This window comes from Mirounga leonina, unplaced genomic scaffold, assembly GCF_011800145.1.
Source record: "Mirounga leonina isolate KUSES-001 unplaced genomic scaffold, KU_Mleo_1.0 Mir_176, whole genome shotgun sequence".
Taxonomy (NCBI): Eukaryota; Metazoa; Chordata; class Mammalia; order Carnivora; family Phocidae; genus Mirounga; species Mirounga leonina.
Window position 1 is genome coordinate 7,309,738 of NW_023270454.1, and position 26,037 is coordinate 7,335,774.

At 47.3% G+C, this 26,037-nt stretch overlaps 1 protein-coding gene across 1 annotated transcript; it reads right to left on the reverse strand.

Moving 5' to 3' along the window:
* Window positions 1–3,483: 3,483 nt before the first annotated feature.
* Window positions 3,484–25,831, reverse strand: TRIM35 (tripartite motif containing 35). Its single transcript, XM_035022605.1, has 6 exons — window positions 25,222–25,831; window positions 11,988–12,083; window positions 10,548–10,778; window positions 7,310–7,332; window positions 6,390–6,508; window positions 3,484–5,056 (listed from the first exon to the last, which is right to left on the reverse strand). The coding sequence occupies exons 1-6, from the start codon at window positions 25,654–25,656 to the stop codon at window positions 4,482–4,484; spliced, it is 1,479 nt and encodes a 492-aa protein (XP_034878496.1). The 5' UTR covers window positions 25,657–25,831; the 3' UTR covers window positions 3,484–4,481.
* Window positions 25,832–26,037: the final 206 nt, after the last annotated feature.

Genomic DNA, 26,037 nt, shown 5'->3' on the forward strand with positions numbered 1-26,037 from the left:
TTCTCAGTCAGTACGACATAAGCATTTTCCCACGGTGCTGAAATTTTTCATAAGCCTATATCCTGTATGTATAGACCCTTGTTAAAAAATCTCATGAAATTTGAGCACTCCCAAGATAGAGAACATGTATTTCTCAATTTCCTTTGGGATTTATTAATGTCCATCATTATGTCAACATTCAGAATCTCCCACTTCCTGAAAAATCGGCCAACATGTATTAGGGCTGTCCTATGTTTAGGATATATCTCATTTGTACCAAAAAAAAAATTACCCCATTTGATCTCCATGACAGTCTGAGGTAGATACCCTAAACCTCTAATCCTCAGTTTAGATGAGAGCGCCGTGGTTCAAAAGGTTTAGATAGCTGAAAAATCATTTGGTGGGTACCTGGATCCAGGAGCCTAGATTTCGGGTACCAGGCTTTCTCCTTACCAAAGATGTGGAGCTTTGAGGGACAGCTTCCCTGAATTCCAGTGTCTACATCCAATAATCCTGGTTACGCCAACGTGTGGTGGCAGCCAGGGAAGCCCTGGGCAGATCTCGGAAGGTAGCACCGAGCCCAGGACAACTGAAGGCAAATGAAGGAGGCCAACAGGCCCTGCAGGTCAAGGAAACAATAGGAAGCACTCCCAGAGGCGTACAAGTCCACAGGGGCTGGGGAAGGTTGGGCAGTCTGCAGGGAGAGAGTAGGCAGAGGGGGCAGGAGCTGCTGTGGAGGGCTCTCAGGCGTCACTCTGGGGAGCTGGGAAAAGCCCAGGACGGCACACGTGCCGAGGACCCTGGCACAGCCACTCCGCGAACAACAAGGGTCATGAGAGACTTGCACTATTTGATCAACACACAGATGATGAAACTGTTGAGGGAAATTTCATCCTCCACTAGCAGAAGGAAGCAACGAAGGAGAGGGCCCAGGTGACTAAATATAACACTGTGACCTAAAAATAACTGGTGGCCGACATGGTAGGGACAGGAAGCCAGGAAGATCAATGAGGGGACCTCAGGTTATCTCCTTTGGTGTTGGCAAGCATGCTTCCAGCAGCTGCCATCCCCAAGTGCTCGCCATGTGACAGCACGCGCAGGCGTGCTACATCAGACCTTTATGAGGTGGGCATGATCCCCGTTTTTACAGATGAGGACAAGAGCTCAGGAAAGTAAAGAGTGTGCCCGGGGAGAAACAGCATGTACGTGGTGGGGCCAATGTAACCAGAATTGGCAGTATAACAGATGCCAGGACAATCCAATTAAAATGGCCAGCTGAAAAACCAACCAACCAACCAACCAACCCAGCCAGCTCTGTGAAGCCAGGCAGGGGGCTGAAGATGTCCTGAGAAGCCTGGGCTGGTGGGAGCTGTGCCAGGGGGAGGGGCGGGTGGGGGGCATCAGGGACTCCAGGTAACAGAAGTGGAGCTGGGTAAAGAACTCCAAATTGCACCCTGGAGAAATGTACCAGGGCAGGTAGGAGCAGGGTCACCTGGGTGAGAGGCGAGACTGATGCTTCTGGCATCAACACATGGGATGGACTGAAGGTAAGAGGAGACAGAGAAGGGGAGGCTGCCCAGTGGACTGCAGTCTTCAGCCTGGATGTAGTAACAAGGAGGAAACTAACATGGGGATGAGCAAGAGTAGAAGGCAAGGGTGGGAGAGGGTTCAAAAGAAGAAGAAACTTGTGCACTAGGGCTCTCTGTCAACAGGTGACCTGCCCCATGCCCGTGCCAAAATCCAAAAATTGGGGTACCTGGGCTTAAGGGCAGTGTTGAAAGGGAGATTTCTAGGATGTACAAGTAACGAGAAAAAGTAAGACTGGACATCATCAAAGTTAAAAACTTCTGTGTTTCAAAGGGCATCAGCAAGAAAGTGAAGACAACCCACAGAAAGGGAGAAAAAATTTGTAGATCATGTATCTGATAAGGGACTTGTATTCCGAATGTATAAAGAACTCTTATAATTCAATGATACAAAGACAAGTAACCCAGTCAAAAATGGGCAAAGGATCTAAAGACAGTTCTCCTAGGAAGATACAAAAATGGCGAACAAGCACATGAAAAGATGCTCAATATCATCAGTCATCAGGGAAATGTAAATCAAAACCAAAATGAGATATCACTTCACCCCCGTTAGGATGGCTAAGTTAAAAAACAGACAATAGCAAGTGTTGACAAGGATATGGAACGACGGAACCCTTGTGCACCTCTGATGATTATAAAGAATGGTGCAGCTCCATTGAAAAATAGCCTAGCAGTTCCTCAAAAGGTTAAACAGAGTTTCATGCATGCACCACCAAACCCACTCCTAGGTAGACAGATACCCAAGAGCATGGAAAACATCCGTCCACACAAAACATGTCCACACATTATTTGTAATGGCCAAAAATGGAAACAATGTAAATGTTCTTTAGCTGAAGAATGGCATATTACCTGATCATGAAAGGGAATAAGGTCACATACATGCTACAATATGGATGAACTTTTGCTCACGAGAACACCAAAAGGAAAATGTCGAAAGGAAAATGTCAAAAGAAAAAGTGGGTTTTAGCTCAAATATCATTTTTATTTAAAAAAAAAAAAAAAAAAAAGAGGTCCAGTCTATCCAAATTATCCTATTCAAAAACCCCTTTCCAATATCTAAGTTGGAAATAAAAAACATTTTTAAAAGTTTATTATAACTAACAAAAGAATTCCAGGTCAAGATTGTCCTAGAGATTATATTTGATGGGCTAGATTAATACTTTAGAGAATGCACACTGGTCTCATATGTGTTGGCCGCCAAAGTGCCTTGAGCTCCCTGAGACTGACTGCCTTCAGATGGGACGTGCACATGCCAGTCTGCCAACATTCCAACCTGGTCCCCTTCACCCAGTAGCATCTCCTACCGCGTCCTTTCCTGTGTCCCCTACCAATCATACATATCATGTTTATAACCACCTCATGGTTTTGAATCGTCCTTTCTGTTTAAATGTCTTTTTCTGTTTACCGGGGGCACAGGCAGGAGAATTTTGAGTTCTCGGTCAGGAACATGCTCCTGATGAGACCACCACCACCCCTACAGGCCAGTATTTCCTTCCACCGTGCTGTTTCCTAGGACAGGACAGCTGACAATTAAAAACACTCTTCAGGCAGGTGCGAGGAAGAAAAGGTGGAGGTGCAGGTCCGTAGGCACGGCAGGGCAGAGGCAGAGGAAATCAGGATGAAAACACAGGGGGCAATAGAGCAAGAAGGAGCAGGCTGAGGCCAGCAAAGGCCAAGAGAGGTACCTCCGCCCTTCTCCCTCCAGGCCCCCCTCCCCGGACCAAATCCTCCCTTTCCTACCTCCTCACTAAAAAGGACCCCTCTTTCCTTCCTCTCATGACTTTGTAAGAATGAATCAGAGCTGCTTCCTTCACAGTAACTACAGGACATAATTTTCCACTCTTCCTACCTCATTTACAGATGAGGGAATCGAGGCCCACAGCAGGAACGGGTCTAAACTGTGGTTTTTAAAATCATGTTTGCAACAGTCTTTCAAAGAGTGTAAATAGATAAACGAGAGCTGACCTGAGCAGGCTTGCCTCTGCCCTGGGGGACAAGAGGGGGCTCTGTGGAGCGGTTTTAAAATACTGGTATAAAGTGACAGACTTGGGCCTGGGTCCTGCCCCAAAGCCATAGCAGCAGTACTGTATGAATTAGATTTTCTTATTTTCCATATTCTTGATACTCCGACCACAGGGAAACTGCTCCTCCCAGGGCTAGCCAATTCCCGGGGAAAGCAATCAACTCCCCTGGGTGCACGCCTTTCATATGCAAACCAACCAATCCAAGCTATTGGGCTAAACTCCCAACCACTTCCTTTATGTCTCACAGGGCTCTAACACTCCCTCCTGATCATCCTCCCCCCACCCCCCATCATCCCTGACGACTGGGGGCAGCCCCTCTGCCCCAGAGCCCGCCAAAATTATTCCAACCAGCAGATCACAAACCTGTCTACCCAGACAGAGCCCTCCCAAGCCTGTTCTGTCACTAAAACCACAACAAAGTCTCCTACCGGGTGCTTCCTCAACTCCCTCTGCTTCCTAAGGGGCCTGGTGCTTCCCTGGTGGCTCCCCCGGCCCACGTGGTGGGGCCTTCCTCTTGCGAGTAAATAACCAACTCTTTCCCACTGCAGCCTCACCATACCCAGATAATAAAACCCACATGCTAAAATGGGCCCATTCTTCTAGAAGCAAACGTCATCCCCAGACATCCTGGAATTCGGAGTTAGAAAACTCACATCCTGAAGGGGCCAGGACTCTGGGGAGTGAGGTGTCCCCTGGATGACTTCAGAAATGAAGGAGGCGGCTTGGGGCCTGGAGCCACAGCAAAAGGACAGGACTGGTCAGCAGGCAGATCCTGGCAAGGAGGCGGACGGTTCAGAGGTACTGAGGTGAGCACGGCTTGAGGAAGACGGACACAAAGGAAGCAGGACCATGACCCAAGTGCCAGGTGGCGCGGGGCAGGCTCTGGCCGGCCTCAGCCATCCAGCTCCTCCTTGACAGTGATGCGCAGGGGGCAGATGCGCAAAGGCTCAGGGGGCCCGTCCCCCCGTGCGCCCCCCAGGTAGAAGTAGGGCCGCACCTCCCCGAAGCGGGCGTGGAAGGTGTACAGGTGGCAGTGGTTCTCGGCGTCGTAGAAGGACAGCTCGCCCTCCTCACACTCCAGCTCCACGCGCAGGCGGCGAGGGATGGCTGGGACCAGAGGGGACGTGGCCGGGTCCGAGGTCACGCAGTGGTCCCCGTCCACGCCCTGCGTGCGGCACACGTACCAGAAGCCAGAGCGGGTGTCGTGGTAGCAGCTGTGCGAGTGGCCCTCGGCGCCGGCGTCCTGGCGCAGCCGCACCACACCCACCCGCCAGCTCGGCAGCCCCCCCAGGTCCACCTCCCAGGTGTGGGAGCCCTGGGAGAAGACGCGGGAGCCCAGCAGGCAGGGCGCCGAGAAGCGCTCCGGGTTCTCCACCTGCACTCGGTAGCCGTGGTTGGTGACGCTGGTGAGGTCATCGGACACAGAGAGCCAGCCGGCCGCGGTGTTGGGATCGAAGCTGAAGGGCACTGAGAGCAGAGGCGGGAGACGGGGGGAAATCAGCCAACCTCACGTGCCGCCCTTCTGCCATGCCAGTGGTGCCTGCCATCCCCCCAAAGCGACCCACTGTGTCCCGCCTGGCCGCAGCGCCCGGAGGGAGCCGTCGGGGCCCGAGGGGCCATGCCACGGGTTGAACCGTGCCCCACCAAAGGGGATGCTCAAGTCCTGTCAGTGCCTCGGAAGGCACGCTTATTTGGGAATGGGGTCACGTGACTAGGATGTGCTTAAGATGACATCAGACAGGAGTTGAGTAGGACCTTAACCCAATATGACTGTTGTCCTTAGCAAAGGGGAAGAGACACAGACACGTGAGGGGAGGCAGCCAGGTGGTGACAGGGGCCGAGATCACAGGGCTACAGCCGGGAGCCAAGGACAGCCGTCAAATGCCAGAAGCCAGCAAGTGGCAAAGAAGGCTCTCCCTATAGGATTCAGAGGGAGCATGGCCCTGCTGACAGCTTCATTTTGGACTTCTAGCCTCTGGGGACTGTGAGCAAGTAAATCGGTCATTTGAAGGCATCCAATGTGCAGTCCTTTGTTACGGCAGCCACAGGAAACCAATAGAAGCAGGGACCCTGGATGCTCACACAACTCCCGTATGATGGAGAAAAACACGTAACATTCCTCTGGGTCACTGACAGCTCTCTCTATAAAATCATGACGTCACCGTCAGCTTGGGTTGTGCACAAAAATACCACAGACTGAGTGGCTTAAACAACAGAACTGTCTTTCTCATAGTTTTGGAAACCAAAGTCTGAGACTGGGGTGCAGCGTGGTTGGGTTTTGGTGACACCCTCTTCCTTGTTCACAGATGGCCACCTTCTTGCTATGTCCTCACAGTGGGGAGAGAGGGTCAGGAAGCCAGCTCTCTGGTGCCTCTCCTTATCAAGGCACTAATCCCATCATGGGGCTCCATACTCATGACCTCATGTAACCCAATCACCTCCCAAAGGCCCCACCTCCAAATGCCATCACATCGGAGGTTAGGACTTCAACGTATGAATATAAGGGGATGCAAACACTCAGTCCCTTCATCACCTATACAATACCGTTCTGAAAAGAGAAGGCAGCACGGTTCCTCTTTCTGCAGAGGTGGCCGAGTGTCAGCACCCAAAGAGGAAGGGGTTCTGCCAAGAGAGCTTTGAGCAGTGGGGCAGGGGGTGGAGAGGGCACCAAGGGACCTGTCTGAAAGGGGCTGGAGAAGGCCCTACAGGGTGGGAAGCTGAAAGAAATTAGTCTGGCTGGTTCTCCGCCTCACACGAAGTGCCTTCTCTGACTGTAACCCCTGGCTGCGCCCCCACTCACCGGATTCGACAGACGTGACCATCTTCCGCCAGATGTGGTACTGCAGGGAGTCCAGATATTTGCAGATGTCGATGAGCATGCCGGGCTGGACCGGTTCTGGCTCCATGGTGCAGAAGAGGCTGGAAAAGGAGAATTGGGCCGGGTGGGCAGGGCCAAAGCCAGGCATCCTGGGCCTAACTGGGTCAGCAGGAAACAGGCAACAGGACTCATTCCTGGCCACCCTACCTAAGACAAAGCTGGGCTGGGCTCTGATGGGACAGGAGCCAGTAGCCAACTAGGCTGCTCACAGCTCCTCAGGATTCAGTATGCAGGGTCAACCTGCCCCAGCTGGGAAAAATATAAATAAGAGGTTCTCAGACATAGGTCCCATCCTTGTGGGCAGAAGTCATACGTATATATCTGCTCATGGGATGTCTGAGGCAGAAGGGACCTTAAGGGTCCTCTAGTCCCAATGTCTGAAGGTATCATTTTGCTTGAACACCTCCAGTGACAGGAAACTCACTACTTCCCTAAGCATTCTCTTCCATCTTTGTGCAGCTCGGACTGGAATATAGTTCATCACTGTGAACCCAAAAGCCATCAACACAAACCAGCCTCTCTCAGAGAGAGAGGCTAACCAAGAAACAAGCCTAAATGTTGGGAGGACCCGCTGGGAAATACAAGCCGTGTGCAGGATGACGCATTCTCTCCCCGCACAGTGGATGGTCATTTTCCACACTCAGGAAAACAACACTTCACCACTGCCAGTTGAAGTGGGATGACTTGAAAGAGGACTCTCTCCACCTGGCCAGTCCCCACCATTCCCTCTGGGTTCCACCCAGCTGGCTTCATCACCTGCCTGGCCCTGGAGCCACTGCAATGGGCAACCCCGGTATTTCTGCCTGCTTTTCCCCTCCCCTCCACCAGCCTTGGCAACTTACCGGCGTTTTCGGCTTTTGTGTTTCTAAAAGAGAAAAAAAAAAGAGAGAGAGAGACATAAACACAGGGAAAAAAAAAAAACAAAACTGTTAAGTTTCTGACCTCAAAAGGAGTCCTACATCCCATGTTCATGGATTAGAGGACTTAATATTGTTACGATGGCAATACTCCCCAAACAGATCTACAGATTCAATAAAATTCCCATCAAAATTCCAGCTGACTTCTTTGCAGACACTGACAAGCTGATCCTAAAATCCATATGGAAATTCAAGGGACCCAGAATAATAGCCAAAACAATCTTGGACAAGAACAAAGTTGGTGGCTCACATTTCCCAATGGCAAAGCGTATTAAAAGCAACAGTGGTCAAGACAGTGTGGTACTAACATAAGGACAGACATAGCTCAGTGGGCACTGAAAGTCAAGAAGTAAAGCCTCAAATTTACTGTCAATCCGTTTTCTACAGGGTGCCAAGGCCATTCGATGGAGAAAGAATGGTCCCCGGTACACGGTGCTGGGACAACTGGGTATCCACATGCAAAAGAATGAACTTGGATTCTCACCTTGCACCATATACAAAAATTTTAAAAATTAACTCAAAGCCTTAAATGTGGAGCTAAGCCTATAAAACTCATGACCTTGGATTAGGCTATGGTTTCTTAGATATGACACCAAAAGCACAAACAGGAAATAAAACACAGATAAACTAGAATCCATCACAGTGAAAAGCTTCTGTACTTCAAATGAAGTTACCCAAAAAGCGAACAAATAACCCATGGAATGGGAGAAACTATTTATAAATCATAAACCTGATAAAGGTTTAGTATGCAGAATATATAAAAACCCTTATAATTCAACAAGAAAAAGACAAACAACCCAATTTAAAAAATGGACACAGGGCTGGAACGCACAGTTCCCCAAAGATATACAGATGGCCAGCAAGTCCCTGAAAAGATGCTCAACAGCATTAGCTGAAGAAATGCAAATTAAAACCACAATGAGATACCATTTCACAGCCCTGCAATGTCCATTAAAAAAAAAAAGGAAAGTAAAAAGGTCCGTGTTGGCAAGGATGTGGAGAAATTAGTCCTCATACACTGCTCATGGGAATATAAACTCTGCGCAGTCACTTGGAAAACAGTGTGGCAGTTCCTCAAACAGTTGAACTTACTAGTTACCATATGATTCAGTAAATCTCCTTAGGCACATACTCAAGAGAAAGGAAAAAGTACATCTACACAAAAAGTTGCACATGAATGTTTATAGCGGTGTGATTCCTAACAGCTCAGAAATGGAAACAACCCAAATACCCATCAACTGATGAATGGATACATAAAATGTAGTGTATCCCTACAATGGAATATTATTCAGCCATGTCCTGATACATGCTGCAACAGGATATAGTTTCAAAACATGCTGAGTGAAAGAGCCAGTCACAAAAGGCTGCATCTGATAGGATTCCATTTATGGAAATCATTTATGGAAGTGTCCAGACAAGGCAAATCCTTAGAGGCAGCAAGGAGATTAGCGTTTGCTGAGGGCTGATGGTGGGGGTGGGGGGCAGAGGAGGGCGACAGCTAAAGGGTATGAGGTTTCTGTTTCTGGAGACAAAACGTGCTACAGTTGATTGTGGTGATGGCTGTACAACTCTGTGAATAGAGTAAAAACCACTGGATTGTACATTTTAAATAAGTGAATTATGCAGTATACGAATTATATCTCAATAAAGCTGTTACAAATTATATCTCAATAAAGCTGTTATATATATATATATATAAATTTAAAAAAAAGTCACAAAAGCATCCCTGAAAGCACAATGGGTCCTGGCCACTCCCAATTTCCTGAACAGAAACAGCAAAGAACCCAGCTTTTAGAACCCACCAAATGATTTTATCATCAGGGGCATTTTGGAGACGGGAGACACCAGGGTTCAAAGCTTTGTGTGAGGCAGAAAACCCACAAGAGTCCCCAGCCAGGATGTGACACCTGGCCTGAATGACGTACCTGTCCCTTCTCAATCCACTCTACAAAGTCTCCCCTTTCCAGAGAGTTCAGCTGTTCTCTAAGTAAAGGAGATCGCTCGCTATCCTGACTGATTTCCAAACTAGCTTTCCAGTTACAGACACGTCTCCATAAGAATCACGGGGTTGGGGGGGGAAAGGGGAAGGGGGGGGTGAAAAACAAAAAGAAATAAAGAAAATGAACGAAACATGTATTTTTAAAAGAGAGAATAGAGTCATCCTTTTCTTAAGAAAGCAACAGAGAATACCAAAACATCATATTTAAATTTAAAAATTAAAATAATTGTATAATTTTAGAATATTCCATTTTGTCTTCTTTGTAAAATCCTATAACCCCTGTCTAATTATGGAAAAAACATCAGGCTAACCCAGAGTGGGAGGACATTCTGCAGGCTATCTGGCCAGCACTCCTCGGGTCATGAAAAACAAAAAGAATAAGACACTGTCACAGACCAGCAGAGACCGGGGCACAGGACAATTAAATGCGATGTAGGTCCCCGGACTGGATCCTGGAGCAGGAGGATATTAATGCAAAAAATGGTGGACTCCAAATAAGTCTGGAGTTTAGTTAATTACAATGCACCAAGGTCAGGTTTCTATGGACAAATGCGCCACGAGGTGATATAAGGTGTTAACAATGGGAGGACCTAGGAGGAGGGGTCTACGGGGCACCCAGCACTACCTTCACAACTTTTCCACCTTGTTTAAAAGGTACTCTGCTGGGGCGCCTGGGTGGCTCAGTTGGTTGGGCGACTGCCTTCAGCTCAGGTCATGATCCTGGAGTCCCTGGATCGAGTCCCGCATCGGGCTCCCTGCTCAGCAAGGAGCCTGCTTCTCCCTCTAACCCTCCCCCCTCTCATGTGCTTGCTCTCTCTCATTCTCTCTCTCAAATAAATAAATAAGATCTTTAAAAAAATAAAAATAAAAAAAATAAAAGGTACTCTGCTGTATTAAGGAGTAGAAAGAGAAGAAATAGAGAGCAAGAGTACAAGAGAGGCAGGGAGAGGGACAAGGAAAGGAGAGAGGTAGACAGAAGTGAGAAAGTCCTCAGGAACCCCGCTCTGCTGAAAATCCCCTTGGCTTCCTGACAAGCAGGGCTCCTCCTCCAAGGGCTCCTCCGGCCCAGCACCCCCACCCAGCACCTGCCAGTCTCTGGCTCCCCAATGGCTCCCGACCACCTGCTCCCTCCCTGTCCCTGAAGCCAGATGGTGAGCCCCTCACCATGAGAAAAGAAACATCATCCTCCTTCATCTCCACCTGCAGCCGCTCAATCTCATGGGCCAGGGCTTCGGTGTCTTCCGCCAGCCGCTTCATCTTCTCCTCCACCAGACACTGCTTCTGCCTCGCCTCCTCGGCCATGGTGTCCAGGATGGCTTGCTCCTCCACGCGCAGGAACTCGCGAAGCTTGTCGAACTCCTGCCGGATTCGCCCTTCCAGCCAGGCAGCCTCCACCTACAGCCCAGAGCAGGACGGGGCCATGGAGGCTCAGGCCCGGAGGGAACCTCTCAGGCAGCACCTGGCCTCAGGACTCTCAGGTTTCTAGCAAAGGAGCGCTCTTTTCAACAGAAACCGTGGGTGGAACCCCAACAGGTAAAATACAGACGCAGTTTTATTAGCACAAATTTTTAAGTTTAAAGTCACACAGCATGAGGTTGTCTTGATAAATTAAAAAAATCACATTAAATCTGCTTATTGATAACATCTGTCATCTGTATCTTCCTCAACACACAATATTTTGTATCTTGGCTGGGTACACCATAGCAAGGGAAATCCTGAATCACAGAAACGAACTGTTGTAAATAACAACGGCTTTTAAAAATTATCTGCCTTCCCATCTTAGGACTTCAAATCTGTCTGATGCAGAGGCTTAACAAAAGAGGAGTAGAAAGCACTTATTTTAAAGCTGAATCATTCACGATATCCGTACCCCTAATCATAACTACAAAAAGTTTTTTTAAAAAGTTAGAACAGGGGCACCTGGGTGGCTCAGTCAGTTAAGCATCTGCCTTCAGCTCAGGTCATGATCCCAGAGTCCTGGGACTGAGCCCTGCATGGCAGCTCCCTGCAGAGCAGGGAGCCTGTTTCTCCCTCTGCCTCTGCCTCTCTCTCTCTCATGAATTAATAAATAAAATCTTTAACAAAAAAAAAAAAAGTGGAAGCTTGGAGCCCAAGTAGGAGGCCGGGTGAGAAACAATGGAGACAGGACCAAGATGGTGGGTGGCGGGGGAAACACAGCGTCGAGTGGACAAGATGTACTTTTCGTTAGAGAGGCCAGGACTGCTGATGGAGTGGACCGGGGGAGGAAAAGGGAAAGGGGAATAACTAAAGAGCCCCAGGTCATCGGTGGCTTGCGCAGCTGGGTAGATGGTCGAGTGCGGCACGTGTTCAAGCTGGTCTGAAACCACCGTGCAGACCGCACAGGTCACTTTTCACGCCCCTCCCACAGGTGCTGGCGTGGCCACGCCCAGCTATTCAGAGAGGCCCCGGCAATGCCGCCACCACCAGCAACCTAGGACGTGACTACGCTAGACCCTCAGGGCTAAGGCAGGCTGCATCTGGGTCAACACCCACAGTCAGGGCGGGCCCACCCTCGCCTCTCCCCCCACCAATTCCCCCACTGACCCAGGTATCCCTAATCTCCCCGCCCAGCGGAGCACTCACCTGATTGTGCTTGGCAATGGCCTCGTAGGATCGCCTCATGGCCCAGAAGGCCTTGGCTTTCTCCCGCAGCGCGTGCTCCATGTTCCTGCACTTGGCCTGCCGTGAGGAACGAGAAGGAGGAACATTAGGGCTGGAGGGCAGGCAGGGGCAGAACATACTCCATTGACAGCTGGAGTCCCACTTCAGTGGGGGGTACAGCTCAGCCACATTTACTCAACCCATCTGTCCACACGCTGCAGGGCACAGCCCTGACCTTGAATCTAGGTTTTAGCATAAAACTCTCTCAGACACCTTCTAGCCGGCCCCTTTGTTTTATACCTGGTACAGATGGGGAGACAGAGCCGAGGAGGTAAATGACCCGTTCCCTCTCAAGCTGGCCATAGTACACAGAGAAGGGCATCCCACTCAGGCCTACAGCTGGTCCAGGCCGTCCATGAACCCCTGAGCTGTTGCCACTCTATAGACAATGTGCTCACAGGCTCTCTTAATGACTTTCTAAACTGGACTGGCCTGCAGTCAGTAATGAAAAGGTCTGATTACAGGTCAATCCAGTTAATCCTATAGGGCCTTATCCAAACTACATGTCTCCCCACATCCCCACCTTATTGCAATATTCCAATAGTGCATGGGCCATGCAAAATACTTTAATCACTGCTTTAATCAAATACTTTTTGTTTAGTAGTCTTGTTTTTTTAAACTTAACCATTATTGCTCTGATCTCCTTGGACTCCTTGAAGAACCATTACCAGTTTGAGGTTGGATTCCTACCTTTTGTATTCAAGGACTATCCATTTCTCTCCATTTTTATCCTTTTCTCCCCTCATTCTGAGAAAGCTTACCAAGTTTTTCTTTGGAAAAATAGTAACAATTCTAGTGGCATTAATTATAAATGACTAGCGTTTATTGAGCATTTACTATTTGCCAGGGAATGTGTAAATTACTTTACAAATTATGTCACTTAATCATCACATCATCCCTATTAGGTAAGTAATAGGATTAGACTTATTTTATAAATTAAAAAAAAAAAAAGCCAAAAGCACACAAAAGGGAAGTGAGAGCACACAGCTAGTATGTCGCAGGACAAGGATGTGAACCTAGACAGTGGTGGTAGGCAGCCCCTAAGATGGCTCCTGGTGATCCCTCCATCCTGTGAGATAGGAAAGTCTACTGCTTTAAGATTCCAAGTTTGGGGGTGATTTGTTTTGCAGCAGTACATAATAGAGATCTGTCCTCAAAAGCCTCATCCCCACCTGGACCTGATTCAGATGACGAGATTCAGAAGCGGATGCTGTAATGGGGTAAGACGTTTGGGGATCTTGGGAGGGGGTGAGTGTATTCTGCATGCTAGGGGGACAGGAACCACTGGGGAATAGAGGGCAGATTGAAGGAGGGGGCCTCTAAAATGGCCCCAGTGGTCCCCACCTCTGGGGATTCATGCCCTGGTAGAATCTGCTCCCCATGGGCTGGACCTGATGACTTGCTTCTAACCAGCAGAATGTGGCCAAAGCAAAGGGATATTGCCTCTGAGATGAGGTGACTAAAAGCCTGTGCACATCCTTTCTCACCCTCCGTTGCTTGCTCAGTGGGATGGAAGCCACCTGCCATGTTGTGATGCAGCCTATGGAGTGGCCCATGGAGCTAGGAATTAAGGATGGCCTTCAACCAGCAGCCCATGAGGACTGTAATCCCACCAGTGGCCACATAAGTGAGGGAGCTCGAATGGTGACCTTGGCCTACTTGAACCTTCAAATGAGACCGCAGCATCAGGAGAGATCTGAAGCAGACATGCCCAGCTAAGTCATGCCCAGATTTCTGACCCAGAGAAACCACGAAGTAATAGATATTGCTTGTTTCAAACCACTGTTTTTGGAGGTAATTTGTTATGCAGCAATAACTAGGCTGTCTGTCCTGCTCCAGAGCCCACTCTTGTAACTGCTGTACTCCAGAAAATGCTTTCATTTTCTGCAGGTTTCTTCTTTTCTATTCATTTTGGCCACTTTTAGGATCTTCTTGAGAATAGGTAACAGATCTTTTTGTTTTCTGTAGTATAACATCTCTAAGGTGCCTCCTCAAAAGCAAAATCAAATCAGTATGAATATCCCCCAAGGCTAATGAAATACCATCCTAATGTTTTGTGGCAGAAAAGGTTTTGTTACAAAGTCATATAATAAAGTTCAAAACAATTCTGTGATAAGCGTGGATGACAGGAGTGAAGCAACTGCCCACACACGTTACCCAGGGGTGTGCTGGCCCCAAAACAATGCAGCCTAGCCCTCTGCCTTCAACCTTGACATCTAGGGAGTTACAGGCGGATGAGGATGGTAGGGGTGTAGGGTGGTGGTGGTGGGGGGTGACAGTCCCTGTCCTTTCCCAAACTTTTGAAGCACTTGGAGAGTTCTGGTGTCATTCAGCGAAGACCAACCCCAAAATGACCCTTCTCTGAGGTGTGAGTTGATGAGATCCACTAGTAACAAGCAGTTACTACTGCACATGCGCTATGCATCACGCACTAAATTACGCACTTAATAGAGATCATGCTACTTAATTCTTTTTTTTTTTTTTTAAAGATTTTATTTATGTATTAGAGAGCGAGAGAAACAGCATGAGAGGGGAGGTCAGAGGGAGAAGCAGGCTCGCCGCTGAGCTGGGAGCCCGATGTGGGACTCGATCCCAGGACTCCAGGATCATGACCTGAGCCGAAGGCAGTCGCTTAACCAACTGAGCCACCCAGGCTCCCCATGCTACTTAATTCTTACATTCTTGTGAGGCAGGCACTACACTCCTCTTACACAGAGGAGAAAATAAGGCCCAGAGGAGTTGAGCAACTTGCCAAAATTATACTTAGACTTTAGCAGAGCCCGGATTTGTATCCAACAATAAAGGCCATGTTCTTAGCCACATTACACACCCTATCTCATTCAGAGAGCGAGTACTATGTTTGTCTGCCTGCCATTTATGTTTCTGAAAGTGTCATCTTATTCCCAAATTTGTTGTCAGATTTCTTTAGTTCTAGAGTAAGTTTATAATTCTGTCAATACTTTGCCCAATTCCTTCAATAACCTAGCATGTTAATGAATTTCCTCCCATAAATGTCAAACTAAACAACACATTTTAAAAACTAATGGCTATTCCCAAACTGGAAACCAACCAAATGTCCATCAAGAAATGGCTGAATTATGGTATATTCATAGAATGGAAAACTACTTAGCAATACAAAAGGAACTACTGACACACAGTACATGGGCACGTTTGTATATATGTGTGTGTGTATGTGTGTATATATATATGAATTTATAAAAGTTTATATATGTAAATATATACACATATTTGTATGTGTTTACATGTTTATATATGTATATATGCATATACATAAAATTTACATAGATGTAATATACATATATAAATAAGTATATATATAATTTTGCCAGAAAGAAGCCAGATACAAAAGAGCATATATGGTATCACTCCATTTACGTGAAGCTCAAGAACAGGCAGCACTAATAAGGTGACAGAAATCAGAAGGTGGTTGCCTCCTGGTGGACTGGCTGGGAAGAAGGGAGCTCTCCAAGGTGACAGAAATGTTCTATTAGTTCCTTTGAGGAGGCAAGTATAGGGTGTATGTAACACTCAGAACTCTTCAAACTCAACAGTTAAGATCTATGCATTTTTTTTTTTTAGATTTTATTTATTTATTTGAGAGAGAGAGAATGAGAGAGAGAGCACGAGAGGGAAGAGGGTCAGAGAGAGAAGCAGACACCCTGCTCAGCAGGGAGCCTGATGTGGGACTCGATCCCAGGACTCCAGGATCATGACCTGAGCCGAAGGCAGTTGCTTAACCAACTGAGCCACCCAGGCGCCCAAGATCTATGCATCTTATTGTATATAAATTATACCTCAAAATTTTTAAAACCTATAAAATGAAAACTTTAGAAGTGTTAGCCTTTTCTTGTCACTTACCAAGAGCGTTCCTTCCTCAATGAAATCCCTTCAATTTCTCTCAAGTTTAATGAGTTGTTTTTACCTTTCAATCTCTTATTGTTGGCAATTAATTTGCTGTGGCATAAAACATAAATGTGCCTTAAGTAGTTGTAAACGGAACACCTCTTAATCACACCCAGGATGTGCCCCCGTTTCAATCTTATCCCCTTCTTCCTATCAGAGGAAACAAAGATCCTAATTTGTATAGCATTTCCCTGCTTTTCTTCATAGTTCTATCACCTATATATGCATCCCTAATCTAAATAATATACTTTAGTTTTGCCTAGTTTTAAACTTTATATTAATGGAACCATTCTGTATGCATTCTTTTGTGTCTTGTTTCCTTTACCTTAACATTAAGGTTTGTAGGATTCAAACACGTTATTGTATGTAAGTTTATCATTCATTGTTGCATTGTATTCCCCTGTATGAACACGCCACAATCATTTACCCATTCTGGTGTTCATGGACAGTTGGCTCATTTACAATCTTCAAGTAATACAAATAGCATGAACCTTCTTATATACATCTGGCGCACAGGTACACTTGTCTCTGTGCAAAATATCCCTGGAGGCAGGAAGAGGCCATAAATATGTGAATCTTCAACTTTAGTAGATATGTCAAGCTGTTTTCCAAAGCAGTTGTAACAGTTTACACCACACAAGTGATGTTAATGAAAAATGTTTCTTAACCATTTGGATCTTTATCTTTAAATACCTGTTCAAACCTTTTGACTATTTTTCAATGCAGTTGCCTGCCATTTTTCTACTGGTTTGTAGGAATTTATTACAGATGTGCAATATATGTCTTTTCATGGGTTAGATGTGTAATAAGTATGTTCTATTATATATAATATATATAACAGAATAGAATATATAGAATATATAATACTCTATTATATATTATATTTCTTAATTTCAATATGGTCAAATTTATCAGCCTTTCCTTTAGAATTAGGGCTCCTTGGTTTTGTTTTAAAAATACCTCCTCCCATGGGGCGCCTGGGTGGCTCAGTCATTAAGCATCTGCCTTCGGCTCAGGTCATGATCCCAGGGTCCTGGGATCGAGCCCCGCATCAGGCTCCCTGCTCAGCGGGAAGCCTGCTTCTCCCTCTCCCACTCCCCTTGCTTGTGTTCCCTCTCTCTGTCAAAATAAATAAATAAAATCTTAAAAAAAAAAAAAATACCTCCTCCCTTCCCAAACTGCTAAAATAAAAAACCCTCCACATCCTGGGGTCACAAAGATAAGCTGTATTATTTGTTCTAAGCTTTACAGCTTTCCTTTCTCATTTAGGTCCAATGTGGATAACCTGGAGTCTATCCTGTGAGTGGTGTGACCGCGGAGCTCGCTGCCTCAGAATCACTATTTAGAGTACTAGCATTCCCCACTGATGTACAGGCCACCTCTACCACACATCAAACACAGATGTTTCCAGTTCTCTAGTCTGTTCCCCTGGCCCACCTGTCTGTCTTCTGCCAACATCCCACAGCCTTAATTTGAAAGCTGTAAAATATTAAGAGTTAAATGTCTCCTAAGATTGTTTTGGCAATCACTGGCTCTCTGAGTTTTTTTTTTTTAGGATTTTATTTATTTATTAGAGAGAGAAAGAGAGAGAGAGAGCGCGCAAATGTGTGCACAAGCAGGGGGGAGGGGCAGGCAGAGGGAGAAGCAGGCTCCCCACTGAGCAGGGAGCCCGATGTGGGACTCATCCCATCTGACTGAGCCACCCAGGAGCCCAGCTCTCTGAGTTTTCATACAAATATTGGAATCAGCTTGCCAAATTCCACAAAATATCATGTTGGAATTTTGATTAGCATAGTACTGACTCTACAGATCAGTTTACTGACATCTTTAAATACTGAGTCTTCTAATCTATGAACATGGTATATTTTGCCACTTAGTCTTTGATGTCTCTCAATAAAATTATGTATTTTTCCCTGCCAGATTTCTGCAGTTGCATTTATTGCTAGATACCCAATTTTTATACTATTGTAAATGTTTTTTTATATTTGCTGATACACAGAGATACGATTGATTTCAATGTTGATTTTGCAACCAGTATCCTTCTAAACTCATTTATATTCATAATTTATCTGTAGCATCTTTTTATTTTCTCTGCAACAGAAATTTCTATGCAGATACATGGAATCATATTATCTGCACATCATGCCAATGTAGTTTCCCTCTTTCCTAATCTTACACCTTTTACTTACGATTCCTGATTTACTTTATTAGCTAGGATCTCCAGCACAAAACTGTATACAGTTGGTCATAATGCGCATTCCTTTTTCTTGACTCCAATGAGGAAACTTTCAATATTTCACCATTAAATATGGTATCTGCTCTAAGCTTTTCAGTAGATATCCTTAATCAGATTAATGAAGTTCCTTCCCTTCCTAGTTTGCTAATTTTTTAAATCACAAAAGTATACTGAACTTCAACAAATTGATTTTTCTCATCTGTTGTCATAATCCTATTTAAGTGGCACAGAACTGGATTGTTTTCTTAGCTAGCTGACAATTGTCATTTAACTTGGAATATTTAATGTAATTACCTGATACATCTGCATTTAAACCTACTACCTTGTTCTGTGCTATTTGTCCCTCCTATTCAGTATTTCCTTCTCTTCCCCTTTTCTGGGATTTACGATGCATGTTTTATTCCACTTTTTCCCTTTCCATGTATTTAGTGGTGAATCTAGGAAATACTGCACGTAAAAAGTATGAATTCAAGTGAATCTCAACAATATACTTTCCATGTTTGCTTTAGATATTCTGATCTTAACATTAAACATACTTGTATCATGGACAGACCATTCAGGGACTGCATGTAGCCCAAAGAGCCCGCTGAATGAGCAGAAGCTGCAGGTTGACTAGAGGGGGCTCTGCCATGAAGCCCTGTCAGGACGAATACGGGTCATCACGGCCCTGGATGGAGCTAAATGGCCCATGACAGGTGTGGAGCATCTCCCAGACCCCAAGCCCAAAACAGCAAATGAGCTCTGATTTTAGTTTCGAATTACGACACTCAGGATTATTTATTTATAAACATGCAAAACAGGAAGTTTTTATTTACACTAAAGGATTCAGAATGTGATTATATAGTCTACATCGTTGATTTAAAAATTACAATTTGATCCCTTAGGCAACAAGTTTCAAGAGTATATTTAATACCCTAAGGATTTTACAAAATTGTTTTGCCCAAAACATCCATTAACACAGGTGCTATGTGGTATAACAGAAAATGGGAAGGGCACAGGTAAGAGAAAGAATAAATATTTCCCAAGATTGTCACAGCATCCCTCAGGTACCTATCAAAGGCTAGAGTCGTGTCTGTAGCCAGGGCTGTCCAGCCCAAGCCAGGTTTTCTGTCTTCCAAGGCCCTGGGTACACTGTTGCTTCTGACTAATTCCTGTCTGCACCCTGCAACTATCTCAACGTAGCCTTGAAGACTCAGCTCAGGCTCCCTTCACTTCCTCCAGAGAGCCATTCTGATCTCCCCAGTAGAGTTCAGGTACATCCTGTGGGCTCTCATAACTCCCACATACACCTTATCGTCCCACTTACTACCCTGGATAATCAATCACTTCACTTTCCTGGAAAGGCTGCAGGCTCCAAGAAAGGGCAGGTCTTCTGGCCCAGCACAATGGTGCTCAATAAACCTTTGCAGAAGGAAAGGAAAGGACGCTTGCCCTGGAAGGGGAGAAACTGTCCTATCCATGCATATCCCCAGGGCTCAGCACAAAGTGGATGCTCAATTACCTACCTGCCCAGACAAGGAGTCCATCGAACGCCTATGTTCTTTCCACTACGCTACACTGCCTCCTGGATTGAAAGTCGGGAGACCTGATTTTTACCCTTGTCTTTGTCACTAACCACTGGTGAGAACTTTGGCAAAAGCTTGCTCTCTCACTGGCGGTCAGGCTCCACACCTTAAAAATGAAGGCATGAAAGCTTCTGCAGACTCTCAAACTTCACTGTAAAAATGAAGACTGCAGTTGTCTGTCCATGCTTACCTAGCCCATCACCAGGGTTTCTAGGCATTAGCCTGTAGTCATTTTCCCTATCTAATTCAAACATTTGTTTTCAGGCAGACTGACACAGCAGTGAAGAGCTCTGGCACCTGGCCCCCAAGTTCAAATCCCTGCTCCTCTGTTTTGCAGCAGATGATTCTGAGCTAATTACTTCTCTTCTCTGCACCAGTTTCCTCATGAGGGCAAGAGGGATGAGACTGCCTAGCTCGCAGGATTGCTATGAGGTTCCCACTAGCCAATCTACGTAAGGTGCTTCCAAGAGCACACCAGGCCTGTGTTGGCTCTCACTACCATTAGGTGCCACTTAGTGGTGGATAATTTAACTCTCCTACTGGCTGTTCTCCAGGTTTCTTACAAGGATAGCATAAATGCATCCAAGACAACTTTGTCTCGTCCATTATCCCTTTCTTATCCAACCGCATCCCAGTCTCCCGTTCTTCCTTTCCCCATGGTGTTTCAGTCCTCCTCATGAAGCAGGTGTCCACCACAGTGCCTAGTGTGGGGGTCTGGTAACTCAGGAGCTTCAGTGAGCAGTGTTCAGTAAGCCCCCACCCCTGGGCACATGCCTTACCAAGCAGGCAGTAAATGTCCATGCAACTTGGACCTGGTAGTATCTGGTCCATAAGGGGGAATCCAACTGGGAGTGCATAGTTAGGAAAAGGGGGGAAAGAATTATAAGGGGAGGGGAGACTTAAGGAAAACATGGAACATTCCTAGGTAAGATTTGGCCAGACTGATTCTAAGAATCCCAGAAGGGGAATGGATTGGGGCCGGTGCAGGAGGAGGCTGGAGGGCAGAGAATGACTCTTATGTGAGTCCCATGGGATGGGTAAGAAAGGGGACTGGACAAGGCAGTTCGAGGCCTGGGACTTGGCAGGAGTTCGGGCAGGCTTGCCTTGATGATGCAAGGCAGAGCAAACACCAGACGGGGAGTCAGGAAATCTGAGTTCTAATCCTAGATGTACCCTTGCCATTCCCTGCCAATGCCAGGAGTTGCTGCATTCCTCCAAGTTTCTGTTTTCTCACTAGTAAAATAGAACCGTCTCCTCACAGTGCCCCACGGCTCTGGGCCTGTTTTTGGGGACCTGCAAGTTTTCCACAAGAGTTTTCAATTAGTGTTTTCATTCAATAACCTAAACAAACAAACAAACAAACAAACAAAAATACCTAAGGTAAACCTTTTCCAAGTTGCCTTATAAACAGTGTGGACACACGCTTTCAGTTCTTACAACTGCAGTGCCGGCATTTGTATTTGTTAACAACTACCTTGACATCAAACGACACTACTTTCATTGTCTTGGCCTCATAACGATAGAACAGAAGTACACTTAATTTGTGAAGGAGTGAAGGATATGCTAGATCTAAATGAAGGCCAACTGTAGCGCAGGAAAAGTTTCAGATCTGCAAAGAGGGAAATTCAGACTGGCAAATCAAGGAACCACACAGAAGAGCGTAAAGGAGTATCCCAAACATTGTCAGACAAGCCTCACAGCCACCCAGAGCAGTGCTTTCCTTTCAGCTAAATAAAGCCTGGTGATGAATATTTCAACTAGAACTGAACTGATTTTCTTTTGTGCTTTACCTGTAAACTGTTGTTGTTTTACTGCCTATATGTGCAATAAGCAAGAGGAATTTACGCTAGCTTAGCGTTTGTATGTACGGAATGTATTTTAAGTCACAGTGCTGGAACAGCTTTTCCTTTAAGAAGAATGGGTGCGTTCTTCAAGTTTGAGAAACAAGTGCTAGAGGCTGTCCCTTCAAGCTCCAACACGCACTTCAGCGCTCTGGTCTCAACCCTTTTGGCATGTCTGGATAGCTCAGCAGTTCTTTCCCTTCTCGCCCCACTGTCTTTAGGACAAAATCTCAGATCTCTTAACATGCCCTGGATGCCCCTTGGGATCTGTTCCGGACGCCTTCCTTCCTTGTCCAGACGTCTCTGGATCCCTGCCTTCCCTGCCCTCTGCCCCACCACCACTGCTTGCTGCCCCTCACTTAGTGAACTCCTTCCAAGCCTTCAGGTCTCTGTGAAATCACTCCCACCAGACAAGAGCAGGCTCCTTGTTACAGCCGTCTGTCACCTCCTGTACTGTCCCTCACAGGAATGTCAGTCGATTATTATTAAATTATGCCTATCTGACTCCAAGAAGCCAGGGGCTAGGACTCCTCTGTCCTCTACTGAATATACTGCACCTAGCACATAGTAGGGACCCACACGGTAGGATAGTGGTCCTCATCCACTCGAGCCTCTTAAATACCCACACATAACCCGCTGTCCTCACAGCTCCCAGAACAGAGAGCCAGCAGGGAAAGTATTACCTGGGGACCAAAGAAGTTTCTTTCAAAGTCCATGACCAGAGTAGGGGCCCAACAAGGCTCCAGGTGAACTCTATATAATACCTGCTCTGTGACTTTGGACAAGTTACTTAACCCGAGACTCAGTGTCACTGTCTGTAAAATGGGGAGAATAGTATCTACCTGTGGTAAGCTGAATAAAGATGTCCACATCTTAGAACTTAGAAGCTGTGAATGTATTATTTATATGACAAAGAGGACTTTATAGATGTGGTTAAATTATGGATTTTAAGATGGATGATTATCCTGGATTGTCTCTATGCGCTCAATGTAATCAAAGGGTCCGTATAAGAAAGAGGAAGTTAGTAGAGTCAGAGAAAGCAATGGGAAAAAAGAAGCAGAAGTTGGAATGATGTGCTTTAAAGATGGAGGAAGCGGCCTCTAGAAGCTGGACAAGGCAAGCAAATAAATTCTCTCCTAGTCTCCAAAAGGCACGTAGCCCTGCCAACACCTTTATTTTAGGACTTCTGACCTCCAGAACTGTGAGAAAATACATGTGTGCTGTGTTAAATTGCCATGTTTGTGGCAATTTATTACAACAGTGATAGGAAACTAACACACAACCTCACAGGGGTTTTGTGAGGATTAAATTTATTGACATGTAAACACACCAAGATCACCTGGCACACAGTAAGCGCTCCCAAAGTGTTGGCTGGTACAATTACTCTTTTTGTCGAATTCCTCACAGGGTTGCCTAAGTGATCTTTCTAAGCACACATCTCACCACGAAGTCCCTATTTAGAAGCTTTCAGAGCTCCCCACGGCACCCAACAGCAGCCCCTTCAGCCTCTTCTCACCTCTCCAGCCCTCCCACACTGCTCTGCGCCCAGCCAGCACAACTTGTCTATTTACTGTCGGACTTCCCTTGCTACGCCATGAGCGCCACAGGGTGAGGGCTCTGTCTTACCTTTGCGGCCTCAGCACCCCTCACAGGTTCCAGAACACAACACAACACAAGTCCTTGATACACAGCTGTCTAACACGCTGAATGAGTTCCACCCTGCATCAGGCTGAGCACACTGGGCTTGCATTCTCCTCAGATCTTTCCGGACTAGACTCCCTACCTCCTCATACATCGCCCTGGGTGCCTATCAATCTGACTGCATCATCCCTCTGTGTAAAACCCTCCTACTGCTCCCTACCGTCTTTAGGATAAAGGCCAAGCCTCAGGCCTCATGGCTTCTTCTGCATTTCCAACCTTATTTTAACTACTCTGAAATTCTTAGCGCCTAGAAAGTTAGGCCTCCCAGCTTCTGGACCCTTACGTATGCTGCTGCCTCTGGCCAAAATACCCTCCCTCACTCTCTTCACCCGGCTAACACCTCCTCATCCCTCAGGTCTCTGCTTGAAGCTCCTTGAAGGTATGAATTGTTGTTTATCTTATGCCTTGCAGTACCCCTGGGACCAAGCAGTACAAGGCATCTGCTGAAGGAACAGGAAGTTGTCCCTAGACCCTATTTGCTTCCCGGCACCTGACTCACTAATCTTGAACCCTGGATTAGCCCGGACCTAGGGGTTCTGCCTTAGTGCTCCTGGCCTTGACTCCTGCCCATCTTCCTGATCTGTACCTGTGACAGCCCCATGGTGATGAGTCATGACCTGATCCATGGTGCCCCCCCTACCTCGACCCCAGCCCCCAGAATGCACTTACTTTAGCTGTCCCACATCAGGACCTGGCACTTCTGCCAGTGGTAATGGGGAAAAGCATTGTTGTGGACCACTGTTAAACAAATAAGGCAACAGGAGTTATAGGGTTATCCCCTTGGTAAGCTACTGTAGTATTCAAACATGCATACTAAAGACATTCCCCTTCACCTGAACTCTGTCTAAATGTGTATGAAATTCTAACCAACTTTCAATATTTCTTAAGAAAGGCCTTAAAACAAACAAAACAAAAACAGTGTCTGGAGACCAGGCATTAGGGGTTCTTACAGTGCCTCCTTTTCAATACACTCAGCTTCCTACCAGTGGGTCTGACCCATGTGTTAGTAGGTGAGGAAATAAATTAGTGTTTCACACCCTCTGCAATCTTTTAAATAAAACCATAAATAAAAATAAAATAACAGAAAATGCCAGAATACAACAGACATTTTCACAGAACTTTTGTTTCAAGTGATACAATACATAAGGGTGTTCCGGATCACAACAGAAAAAATAGGGGGCAAGGTCAAAACATGAGCTTACTATGGGCTAAGGTCAAAAATTCTGAAAACTCCTAAGTTGGCTAATCCTTATTTTCTGATCATTTTTCCTTCTTACACCAAAGTAGTCTCCGTGTTACTTCTATACCAAAGTATTTTCCATTCACTTTATTTACAGCCACAGGAACTCTAGGCATTGGGGTGCTGAGATCCAGAATAAACCAGCCAGCCAATGCCAAAAGCCTCTCCACTCCTACACAACACATAGGGCCAGGTCGGGGAAGTATGGGACCCCTTTTGGGAGACCTTTAGGCCAGGTCTTGGACTCCCACACCTCTAACTTGAGTATGCCAAGCTCCAAGATTCTTGGGCGTTACCCACACCTGTCCTTCTCAACCGGGCCCGTGCCACACCCTGCTGGCATAGAGGGTGCTGGCCTCAGCCCTTCAGAAGTGGGTGGGCCGTCTTGGGAGCATCGTGTAACCTCAGTTCCCACACTTCTGTTTACAATCCCTCTTCACCCATCCCAGGCCCCCTGGGCCGACCCCTCTGTAGGTTAGCCAAGTCAGAGCGCTGGGGGTCCTGGCCGCAGGACCAGGCGGGGGCCTGGGCACAGAGCTCTGGCAGGCTGCAGTGGCGGGAGCCGCGGGGGCCCAGGGGTGCTGAGTTGCAGTCCGGACCCGGCCGCCACGTGCGCGCTCGGCCACCCCCCGCACACTGCCGCTCTTACCCGAAAGTCGTGGGCAGTGTCTTTCACTGGCTGCACGCGGTGCCCCTGGTGCCGGGGGTCGGCCTGGCACGAGCAGCACAGCAGCTCCTTATCGTCGAGGCAGAAGAGGCTGAACTGGCCGCGGTGAGGGCGGCAGAGGCGCGGGGAGCGGTGGCCCGCCCAGCGCGCGCCCTCGGCCTCCTCGCGCAGCAGCTTCTCCACCAGGTTGTTGAGGGTGTGGTTGGTGCGCAGGTCGGCGAGGGCCGCGCGGTCCTTGCACACCGGGCAGGTGGGCGCCACCTGCACCTCCCAGCAGCGGGTCACGCACCCGCGGCAGAAGTTGTGGCCGCAGCGCAGAGTCACGGCGTCGCGGAAGGGGTCGTAGCAGACGGCACAGAGCAACTCCTCCTTGAAGGAGCGGGAAGGCCCAGGGGACGCGGCGGGACCCAGCTCCATCGCCCCGGCCGCCGGATCCCAAACCTGCAACTCTCGCTCCCGCCTCTCCCACCCGCCTAGAGGCTCCGGGACCCCGCGGAGAGCGGCGCCCGGCCCCTTCCGTTCGGAGCGCTGAGCGACAGCAGCGCCGTCCAATCGCGAGGGACGCGCTCTGGCGGCTCCGCCCCAGTTCCGATCCGCGCACGAAACCCCGGAAGAGCGGGGCGGACCCCGGCGCTCTGCGATCCTTGCCGGTCGTCGCCGGTCGTCGCCGGTCCTCTGCGGTCTGGCCGGGGTTAGGGAGAAGGAAACTCCCCATCTGTGCTGCCGGGCTTCCGTGTCACGGGAAACCTATTTCCGATTTGAAATGCGACAGGAAGTTCGGGAGCCTCTTCCTCAACC